General features: G+C 36.3%; 1 protein-coding gene across 1 annotated transcript; it reads right to left on the bottom strand.

The window, feature by feature from the left end:
• Positions 1 to 9434: 9434 nt before the first annotated feature.
• On the bottom strand, positions 9435 to 11416 carry foxb1b (forkhead box B1b). The gene has a single exon (XM_055202457.2). The coding sequence runs from the start codon at positions 11213 to 11215 to the stop codon at positions 10313 to 10315; it is 903 nt and encodes a 300-aa protein (XP_055058432.1). The 5' UTR covers positions 11216 to 11416; the 3' UTR covers positions 9435 to 10312.
• Positions 11417 to 11766: the final 350 nt, after the last annotated feature.

Genomic DNA, 11766 nt, shown 5'->3' with positions numbered 1-11766 from the left:
GTTATACGAGCAAGTTTGGTGGTACAAAATAAAACGTAGCGCTTTTCTAAGCGGATTTAAAAGAGAAACTATATTTTATGGCGTAATAGCACTTTTGGGAGTGCTTCGACTCGGCGCAGTAACACCCTCCCTCTCCCATTATGAGAGTGAGAAGGGGAGCGGACTTTTCAGGCGGGTCGAAGTGCTCCCGGGGGTGCTGTTGCGCCGTGGGACGTGGTTCCTCTTTTGAATCCGCTTGGAGAAGCGCTGCGTTTTGTTTTGTACCACCAAACTTGCTCGTATAACTACTCGTCTTAAATAGGAAAAACGTTGATGTGTTTGGTCGCTTCTAACTTTGTCTCTAAATGGTACCATTGAATGAATGGGGCTAAGCTAAATGCTATCGAAGCGTCGCAGCGCGCTCCGGCGCTTGCGTGCGCGCGCACAGATGGTGGAGGGATGTGTCGACAGTTCTTGGTTGGGGTAATGGCATATTTTGATGTTGAGAATGAGGAGACTATTCCTTTAATGTCTTTAAACAAATTCACAATGTGCCATATTACACAAAACAATGTCTTAAAATAATTTATAAAGGGACAATATAATTAGTCAAAATATGTCCGCATTGGTGTCAAATGACCTCTGCCAATAATCTGACTTTTCTTTGTTAGCTTAAAATTTCTTCTCTTTATTTACATTGAACGGGTAAGTCCAAGAAGGCTTCCATGTCGTTCCGCCATTTTGAAAAACTATAATAGCAGAGAGGGAAAAAACAAAAAGCACTAGCCTACCACAACACGTTTTCGTTCAGAACACGTAAACCAGCTGAAACGGAGATCAGTGATTACATAACGGCTACTGTAGTTGCAACACGCATTTGAAAAAGCGAGGCACTAGAGAGCACTATTTGTTTGAATGCAAAATACAATTTCACCACTAGATTGGGGAAAATCCTACTTACTGTCCCTTTAATGTGAAATATTTTACTAAACAATGTGCAGTACTGAACTAAGAATTCATAATGTTCAGTACTTCAGTCTGAACCTTGCAGTAAACATCTGTTGATGTGTAGTATGTTGTGGTGTTTTGTTTCTTATAATTTTATCGCTATATTTTGTACTCATTTGTCAAGTGTTTGTACCTGAGCACCGATATTAAATCTTTCCACCAATACCGATTATTCAGACTAGGGATGCTCCGATTGATCGGTATCATCCGATCATCGCTTTAAATTACTTGATCGGTACTCGCTAAATTTGCCGATTTAATGAACCGATCTTTCTGTTTACTTTTTTCATCATATGGCTTCTGAATGTGGGTGCAATTTGAGACCATTTTTACGTACTGCATTTTTACAATGCGTTGCTCACGTGTGACCTGCAAATTTGGATTTCTTTATTTCCCTTTACAAAGATTTGTGTATTTTCTTTGAGGATGCGCTCTGGTTCAAACATGCAGCGCAATGCGTCTTCACATCCCATTAAACAGCGTATACACTACCCAGTCTCACAAAGTTTCGTGATATAGTCACGTATTTTTTTTTAATTCTTTTTTCGTGCTATTATCACGAAATTTCGTGTTTTTTCGTGATCGTATAACGAATTTCTGTTTTATTGGTTACACGACTGTAACATTAAGTAACTTGAACAAAGATTTCTTTGTTGAAGGGCGTCAATTGATTATTTTGTGTTCACTGAATGAAAAGAGCATAATCATTCAGCTAACAAATATTATTTTGTTGACTGGACTTAGATGTATAAGTTTTTTTGTCCAATTCGTTCACCCAACTTGCCAAACTGAGTAATCTGAACAAGCAATTAAAAAAAAAACAATGGTCGGAATGGTTCCCAGCATGCATTGCGACATGTTCACTTCTTTTGTGTATATTCACTAAAAAAGATGACTTTTAATGTTTGCTGGATTTATTTTTGTTGTTATGTTGTTAATGTTAGTTATATGTTGTATTTAGAGTAATTTTTAACTCTTTCACCACCAGCGTTTTTAAAAAAAGTTGCCAGCCAGCGCCAGCGTTTTTCATGATTTTCAGAAAAGTTTAATGCCTTCCAGAAAATGTTCTTCTTCAAATATATAAACATACAATATATCAAATGAAAGAACAGACCCTCTGCTTTCAAACAAAAAAGAACGTTTCATCCTACCTTCAGCAGTTCTTTTATAATCAGCTTTTGAATATGAGTAGGTTTCTGCAAAAACACCACATTTTGAGCAAAAAGCAGTGATAATTCAATTTTTGTGACAGACTTTTCATAGAGATCCCATTCAGAGCGATCTTTAAAACAGACACGGACATGCAGCAGCTTGCCATAGGGCAATACTTCCGGGTTTCAAAAGTTGCGGAAGGTAGATAATAGCGGTATTGCGGAAAGACGGAAATACTCGTCATTGGCGGGGAAGCGTTTTCTCTTGATTGACGAGATATCTTGTCAATGGCGGCGAAAGAGTTAAAGAATTATGTTTGTTCATTGTTACCATGATTGAGAACTGTGTGTTCAGTGTAGAGGGCAGCACAATGAGTTGGCGCGCATCATTGTTGCTTTACAGCAAAAAGGTCTCTGGTTTAAGTCAGAGAAAGACTTTGTTTATGAGACCTTTCTGTGTACCGTCCAAAACACGTAGATTAGTTAAATTTGGATATACTAAATTACTCTTTACCCAACTTAGTCACTAGTTGAGTAAACATAGAAATTTGCTTATTACCTAATCAGTTTAAGTTGGTTCAACTTTTTGGTGTAAGTTGACATTACTCAGTAAATTGAGTTAGGTGAACTACATCATCCAAACTCAAAAAAGCTGTGCAGCAAGTTGCCTTGAAAATTTAAGTTAAGTCAACTTTTTATTTTTTACAGTGCATTGTCGCTTCGGTTTAGGGTTAGATTTGGTGCTTGCATTAGAATGTCATTTTATATATTGATCTATACTATTTTTTCTTATTTTTTTTATATGTCGCCTGGCGTTAGGGTAAGAGTTGGGTTTTGTTATGGATGTCATTTTATGTAAATCTAACCCTAAACCGAAGCGACAATGGTAAGAAAATAGGACAAAACAGTCAAGTAACCAATACGTGATAATCACACGAAAACAGGAATTCGTTATACGATCACGAAAAAACACGAAATTTCGTGATAATAGCACAAAAAAAGAATAAAAAAAATACGTGACGTATACAACACATGTCTATCGCAGACATTGCATCTTCATCCCGAAAGTTTATAATTTGCATGCATTTTAAAGTTTTGACACTTTAAACTTTCATTTTACCTTGCAGCTGCTCTTGCACCCGACGCGCGCAAACAGACAGCATGTCATTCAGCACGACATAGCAAAGTTTTCTTGCATCTTATACCTGATCCATTTGTCAATAATATTAAAGAGAAAATCACATTCTGCTCTTGACTGAAGAACTGTTTTACTTTAATTTAAAAATGCATCTATATTTAATTGTTTTATTTTCATCACTTTTAACAGGCGTAAGCCTTTTTATTTGCATATTAAATTGCTCTTTGTAGAATGAATATTTGTTGTGCTTATTTATTTGATTCTCTAAAAAACTATAATATACCTGATTAAATAATATAACAAACGCAACATCGGTGCTATTACTTTATCTAGTAAAAAGGTTAACAGTTACAATCATCAAAATGCTACATATCAGCTTGAAGAATCAGTGTCGAGCATCACTAATTAAGACTGATATCTGCCAATACCGATGCTGATATACCAATAGTTTGGTAGTTATATTAAATCACATTAATTGAGCTAAAATCTATTGCATTTTCCTGTTCTATTTTGATTGACAGGATATATCGGTCATGACTATCGTCTGTTTTGTAACTATTGGCTGATAGTGTAAAAAATGCTTTTATCGACCAATACCAAGTGCATCTCTAGTTTGTACTGATTGCACCTTAGGTTTGCACTTTCGTTGTACTACATTCTATTCTAATTTTCTTAATTATGTTGGATCTAAGTTCATTTTTTGGGTTTTAATCTTCTGACACTTATTTTATACATGTATTGATGTCTGACATTGTGTTCTCATAGATTTTTATATCGTTGTCCTGCTCTGTGTGAGAGAAATGGATTTAGTGGAATGAGGACCAGGCCAGTTTCCTCCATCCATTGTGTTATAATTGGCTAAAGGCTAAAAGGGAAGAATCAAATTGACCCTCATATAGAAAGAGTGCTTTTATGGAGGCTTAAGTAATTTAACAGCTCCCACCATCATCATCAGCCCTCCTTCTCTCTTGAGGCCACGCACCTGTGGAAGATAGAGACACCAGTTCTTGTCCATCCAGGTGTCAGACACACTCTATACCATCTTACTTGTAATGTAAAATTACACTACATTGTCAACCAAGGCATGTTGATGGTTTGCACTTGCAGAACAAGCATACACGTTAATCTCTGTGTCAAAATCCTTTTTAAACCAACTGTCGGCACATTTTGGGATTTGAATAGAAACTGGTTTGGCATGCAATTATTCTAATCTTCAAATGCAAGTACTTTATTTGTTAAATCATCCGCTTGAAATTCCTTAAGCTGGATAGTTTCATGGTAGTACAAAGTACATTACTCATTACTAATTATCTTCTCATTGACTTTGCAAATACAATGACAATAGAACAAAGTTTACTCCAACAAAGCACAGAGGAGATAATCCCACATACAATAGGTCAGTTATTGGCTCCTGACATTGGGAAGGACTTAACGCAGATCAAAGAAAGTCACGCCATTGTTATGACCCAGCAGAAAATTTACTCTTCCTTCCTGTCTGTGCAACATTGTGAGAAAAGTTTATAGAAGCTATTTTAAAAGCTGGAGGTAGTTTTGGCCATAATAAATATTAAAATTTTCTGCTGTATTTTTACTTGCTAAATATTGTTTTAGGATCATACTGTACAGTTAGGTTCACAATTACAAGGTTTAATTGATCAACATTATGCGTAGTTGTCAAAAACTAACAATATAACTAATATATTTTACAGAATTAATAATCTAGGTTCATAACACATGATAGAAATAGAAATAAAATACTAAAAAATTAAATACTTTAAATACAGTTTCATTCGTTCATTCTTTGAACCTGTATGTCCATTGGTAATGTCATTACCACATTAACTAGGCTATGTTTTACATCTTGATATTTTTATATATATTTACAAATAATATGGTTTATTAATGCGTTTTTAGATTTAATTGCTGAAAAATTTTAACAAATTGAAACTTATTGGAAATTAGTGTGAATAATAAAACTTATAGCATTAGTTAACAATTCTTCTACAGCATTTATTAATCTTAATTTATGTTAATTTTACCGTTTACTAATACATTTATAAATCAAACGTTGTAGCTGTTAACATTAGTTAATTCACCATTGACTTACGTGAATAACTATATTGACATTAACTAAGATTAACAAGAATTAATAAATGCTAAAAACTATTCATTGTTTGTTTATGTTAGTTAATGCATTTACTAATGTTAACTAAAATAACCTTTTTGTTAAGTGTTACCAACTTATTAAACTGAGTTTAGAACCGTGAGAAATCCCAGCAGCCACCTATTACAGAAAGATAATAAAAAAGTTAAACCGTAAAAGGCATAATTTGGTTGTATCTCAAGGGGCGAGCGGAATGGCTATTAGGTTCTTGTTAGTTCAAGCTCTGGGATTCTTACAAATATTTGACTCAAAGCTGGAAGCGGCACCTGACCTCAGCAATTCATATCCCCCTCCGCATGTGCCCCCATCTCGCTAACCTCACATAAGCGTGCTGCCCTCTGACACCTCAGGTGTGACTGGGCCTTTGAAGTGTCACAGAGGTGTTAGTTTATGAGAAACAAAGAAGATTCCTGCTTGGCCTAAATCAAGCTGTCACTCAGCGGCTGCAGGGGAAACAGCAGTACTCAGTCTGTCATTACATTCACACAAACATCATCACAGCACCTGAGACCCAAAGACGCCCTAGAGCTTCATATAAGAACTCCAGTTAAGCTGGGCTCTTCATCATTTCATTATTAGTGTGAAAATGGCTGTTTGGGTGATACCGGTCCTTAGGAAAGAGTGACGTGTCCTGAAGCGTATGTCATATTAAGGCGTTATTTTTTTCAGTATTTTATCCAGTTAACGGGTGATGGGTTGTTATACATCCTATGATTGAAATATTGGTTATACTGATGACATGTTGTCTAAGCCTGTAAGTCTGAGCAGGGTTCTAACAGGATAGTTTCTTACTGGAGATGTTAGTTTCACTTATTTAAAATCCAGTAGTTGATATATTGACAGTTTGAGTAATAATTCATCAAACATGACAAAATTAATTCATTGGACACCTTTGGGATCCAGTAAATGATATTGTTGCATCTTGCGTGTCTCCCTCAGCAATGTATGAAAACATTGAGCAACAGATGACTTTGAGCTGGAGGCTCTGACATCTATAGAGCGCTGTCAGTCATTTAAATGTTGTAGAGAGGACGTGAAGGGTCACTGGCGCCACCTTATCAGATCTGAATCTGATATAAGTATTCACTCAACCTTAAGGGCTTCTTTGCTTTATCTTAATTATTATACGTGATCTGAAATTGTTTGAATGTTGATTTTATTTCGAATAAGACTTCTTTTGTGTTTTTCGCCATTGAACACACATAAACCAAATTGTGTGCTGTAAACTAAAAACTCTAATGTGGCACAAAAGGGTGCCGTTCTTCTCACTGGAGGTCTCTTCACAAGACAAAGCATCTGCATTTGCCCACTCAAAACACCAAACACACAGACATAAAGGGGATTGATCACTTAGACCAGCATCGCTATGTCAGTGCAACCAGTCGCCTGGCAACATGTTAAAAGGCCTAAAGTGCATTGACAGGAGACAATAGTCCTGGTCAGCATTTGTTGGGTGCTTTATGGCTGACCAAACAGTCTTCGACTTTAAAACTTTACTAACAAGACTGCAATTTAAATTGTACTGTGATTCAATACAATGTCAGTGTGATGCATCTAATTTGCTCTTTTAAGTTTTTAATAAATTATAAAAGTTTTTATTATAAGTCATTTTATGGTGTCATTTTGACAATATTTACATATTGGTCTCCGTAATAGATGGATTCTTAATCTTAACGAATATTAAATTTACTTCAATGGTCTACAATTGACCATTTAGCAGCTTAACAAGCTGTTGTTGAGCTAATATTGGCAGTCCCACCCAGTGTTGTAATTTGTCTCACAGTCTCCGTTCAGGAGCATGAATTAAATGTTGACACAGTGATTTCATGCACACACAGGCGTTTGGGTGGACAGACCCAAGAGTCTCTCCTACACCTGTCGCTGCTTTCAGCTACAGCCATGCTGATTATTACGGCCGTGCTCAAATATCCTGACACTTTCAATTGACTGGAAGAATCAATGGTGACCAAACCTTAGCCTATGATAAAGAGGCTGTACTGTTTGTTGGAAATGGCCAAAGAAACTGCAGATTTTTCAAAATTAGGCCCATGCATTTTATGCTTGATTTGTAATGCAAACTTTGCACAAAAATGTAGATTATGTAGGGCAAAAAGTTTGATTTATTACCTTAATTCCTGCTTAAATTATCAAAGAGAATAAGGTTAAACCAATCTTTACAGACAAGTCTGTGAACATGTGTGTGTCTGTGTGTGCGTGCGTGCGTGTGTGTATTCTTCACTTTCCAGTCTGCAGAGCTTGTTGATTTATTACCATATAAATATCTTTGCCACCCCCTGTCTGAACATGTTCAGGTATTTTCTCATAAATATACACGCCCCAAATTAATAATGTCACCACGAGAAATAAATAAAGCTATTTGGCCTCCTGCTGCCCATAGTTTCCTTCAAATAAGTTCTGTGAGTTGATTTCAGGCTTGATGACATTAGTTTTCCTACAGTGTGATTATAAATAACAGGTTGCTGTCTTTTTTGTCTCCTGCTGCCCGGGTTAGTGCTGGCACATTATTCAGGCCACTGCCCACATGCATTAAGAAATTGATAAATTGTACATGCTAATTACTATAGATGCTTCTCCACTCTAATGAATTAAAACTGTTCTTTGGTTTGTACGGAATACTGTATTAAATAAATTATCCTTTTCTATTTCATTTTAGAGCTGATGTTTCTGATCACACAGTTAAGCAGAAATGTCTTTTTTACAAACTTTTTGCTTTACAGTTAATCACAGGTGTAGTTTAGCACATATGGTTGTGTTTCACAAACATCTGACAATCAGAATGCAGATAAATTTTTTGTACTGTATATCATTTAAAAACAATCAACATATATTCAAATGTTTTGCTGTGTAAATTTGTATTTAAAATAAATGGCACTTAATTAATTTGACATTTAGTTATCTAATACAATGTCATACATTATTCATTTTTTTGAGGGTGAAACCGAGAAGTGTTGTAATAATAATAGACTTTACTTATACTTCTACTAACATTGCATAAAATAGGTCAGTAATTGCCTCTATTTTTACACTAAATTACTCAAATTCACTGTGGTTAAAAAATAATTATTTTTTGTTCGTTATAATAATTTATTTGTTTAAAATTGGTTTTCGATTTTCTTTGTTTTGAATGTTTGCTGTATGTTTTCAATTTTAATATTTGCTGTATGTTTTCAATTTAAATTCGTAATTAAAATTATATATATGGGTTTATTTCTATTTGTTTACCCAATTTAAAACGTCATGTGTTATAACGCAGCGCATTTGTAAAAACAGCAATAGGCTATTTGTGCTTGACACTTTATAGGGGACCAGCTGATAAATGTAAGGATATTAAATCTTAGTAAATATGTTGGATCACCGCAAAAACACTGCGTTACAGACGTTTAATTATGATAACTGTTAAGTAAGAACACTACACTTTAATATTTGATTTATATATGTTGGCAAAAAATATCGAAATTTTGCGCAGCACTATGCGTTTTTAAGGCAATTGTCATTAAAAAGAAAGTCTTGGAAAAATGTTTAGAAACGCCACCGGTTAGGAAAGTTGGCATAGGTAAATCCAGCTATTTATTTAAGTTAAGGAATGCTTAAGAAATTTTTAATACAACTATACAAATTCGAGCTAAATTTGTTTAATACTAACAACAGTGACATCTTTGCCGTCCAATTTTCTGCTCCATAAGTGCACAGCTGAACTTTAACAAGCTTACTGCAACTGTGACCAACAAGTACCTAAACGAGTTCAGAGATTTATTCGTCTGTCTCATCCATTTTACAAAATGTGCATCTCAAATTTAAATTATTATGTTCTGATTCTTATTATTGATTTCCTTTATTTGCAAAATCAATAATTATTAGCCTAAAATTCCCCGTTCCTGAAAACGACTTGCGCGTATATTTCTAGTATGAAGTAGTTTTAACAGAAATGAATTGTTTTAACAAATATGACAACCCGATTAAACTGTAAGTTTTAAAAATCTTAATGAGGTTTAATGACAAATTTTGCATTTTATTTCATACGCGTGAAAAGCAGCATGCTATAGCAAATACAACAGAGCATATTAACATTTACAGGAAACGTATATACAGCTTTCATAATATATTTTCATCGAAGCGGATAAGTTAGGCTGAGCTTTATTCACAGAACAGTAGCTCTTGTAACATCACACCAAAAGTGCATTGTAAAAGTTTTTCAATGTTTTTTTACTGTGCCACATGGAAACACCGCAGCATCTGTGCTTATTCATGCAATCCTATTTACTCCATGTACGTCGACGAGCCCAGGCAAACAAAGCCCAACTTTAAAATGATCTACATGAAGAATATCAAATTACCTTAGGAAAATTAACTATGGTTTTACCACACACAAAAAACATGGTTACTGTATAGTTATCTTAAGATATACAACAAAATAATATGTTTTTGTTACAACAACCATAGTTTTTGTAATAAACAATGACTTTAAAAATGATAACCAATACACTAAAAACATGTTCCTATACTTTTATATAATAAAACCAAACGGTTAATTTTCGTAAGGGTCAGATTAAACCTGTAATGAACTATTGCCCAAAACTTCGAACTCGACGATTGTTCACTTATTTTCATTTTTGTTCCTTGTGCATTTCTCTTCAATGATTCTTATATAAACATGATGAATAATATGAGGTAGCCTAACTTTATGAATATTAGAGAAACAGACTTAACAGAATATTTAGCTCCAGATAATTTGTTATAGTCTGTTTAAACTTTTAGAGTTTGTTTTGGTTAAGCAGGCCAAATTTATTTTCCTTTTCTTGCCTTTATTCGTCGTGTAGTTGATGCATGAAAGTCTCTTTTTTTTCTAAAGTTTTAAGTGACCTCCTGACAGTGAACGGCGACCGAGTGGATCAAGGAGGTCGGGGACGGTGTGACAGGGCTGCTCTGGCTCGTCGCTGTCTGTGGAGACGTCGGGCTCAGGGACTGTGGAGTGCCGGAGAGGAAAGCTGGAAGGTGCGCATGGAGAGCCGATGATGGAGTGGGTTTGATCGGTACAGGGATCGCCGGTAAACTCTGTGTGCCGTGACTTAAGGATTTAAGCGGTACTCCATAGGCAGTACTATACTCGGCACTGGACATCGTGTCAATCACATTACTGCTGTACATGTGGGGCCAAGCTGTGCTCAGCTGGTTGTGTATTTGGTAACCCGTAGACATGGTCTGCATCGTGGAGAAAGCAAGACTTCCTGGCATTTTGTAATCTCTGGCAATGATGTTTTCGATGGCAAACGGATGTTTGAAGGTGGACGGTTGAGAAACACTTAAGTTGTAGCCGGTCATTTGAGGTAGATGTGTCCCTAAAGCAGTCAGTCTCAGTTTTGCTTGTTGCTGGAGGTAGTGCGCAGCTTCCGTGGGTTTTTGCAGGTGCTCGGATGTGATCATCACTTTGAATCTCTTGCGGCGTCTTAAGAAGCTCCCGTTTTCAAACATGTCACCGCACCTGGGATGCAGAGCCCAGAAACTGCCTTTCCCTGGCTGGTCGGGTCTCCGCGGGATCTTTATGAAGCAGTCGTTGAAGGAAAGGTTATGGCGCAAGGAGTTTTGCCAGCGCTGCGTGTTTTCTCGGTAATAAGGAAATCTGTCCATGATGAACTTGTAGATTTCATTGAGCGGGAGCATCTTCTCAGGGCAACTCTGAATGGCCATAGCGGTTAGAGAAATGTAGGAATACGGCGGCTTCTGATCGCTGTACGTGTTTCTTCCAGGACGAGGCATTTTCCGAATTACCTTAAGCTTAGAGAGAATGTCTTGAAAACACTCCGAGTGCACATGTGGAAATTTTACGTCTTGATAAATTCGGGGACTTCATTTGTCAGGTACTTCATGTCTATTCTTGTAAAAAGTTTTGAGCAAGTTATGCAGTGCGTTTCATTCCGATGTTGCAAACGTCTACGTTTGTTTAAAGAGTAATTGTAAAAAAAACGATATGCACAAAAGGCTACATATAGTTAACTTCAGCGTATTCTCCTAGTTTCTGCGATGTTCTGACTCTTACTGTGTGTTAAAGTCTCCGACCGTCTGTCCTCCTTCTCTATCTCTTTACAGGGCTGCGCGCTGTCACATGACAATCTTTCTGAAGGAGGGGCGCGCGCACGACATCTTCAAAACCGTTTTCACCACTTTCACGCGACCCCTTGAACCAATAAAATTAATCTCTGCCTGGGAATAGAGCGCGGGACGTCCGGATGTGAGATGTCATCTATAGCTAGTGTGCACGTGCGCTATTTAGCTAGCCTACGTGAACTTTGTAAACACGTAGCAGAAGT

Source organism: Misgurnus anguillicaudatus, chromosome 21, assembly GCF_027580225.2.
Source record: "Misgurnus anguillicaudatus chromosome 21, ASM2758022v2, whole genome shotgun sequence".
Classification (NCBI taxonomy): domain Eukaryota; kingdom Metazoa; phylum Chordata; class Actinopteri; order Cypriniformes; family Cobitidae; genus Misgurnus; species Misgurnus anguillicaudatus.
This window is presented reverse-complemented; position numbering and strand designations above follow the sequence as displayed.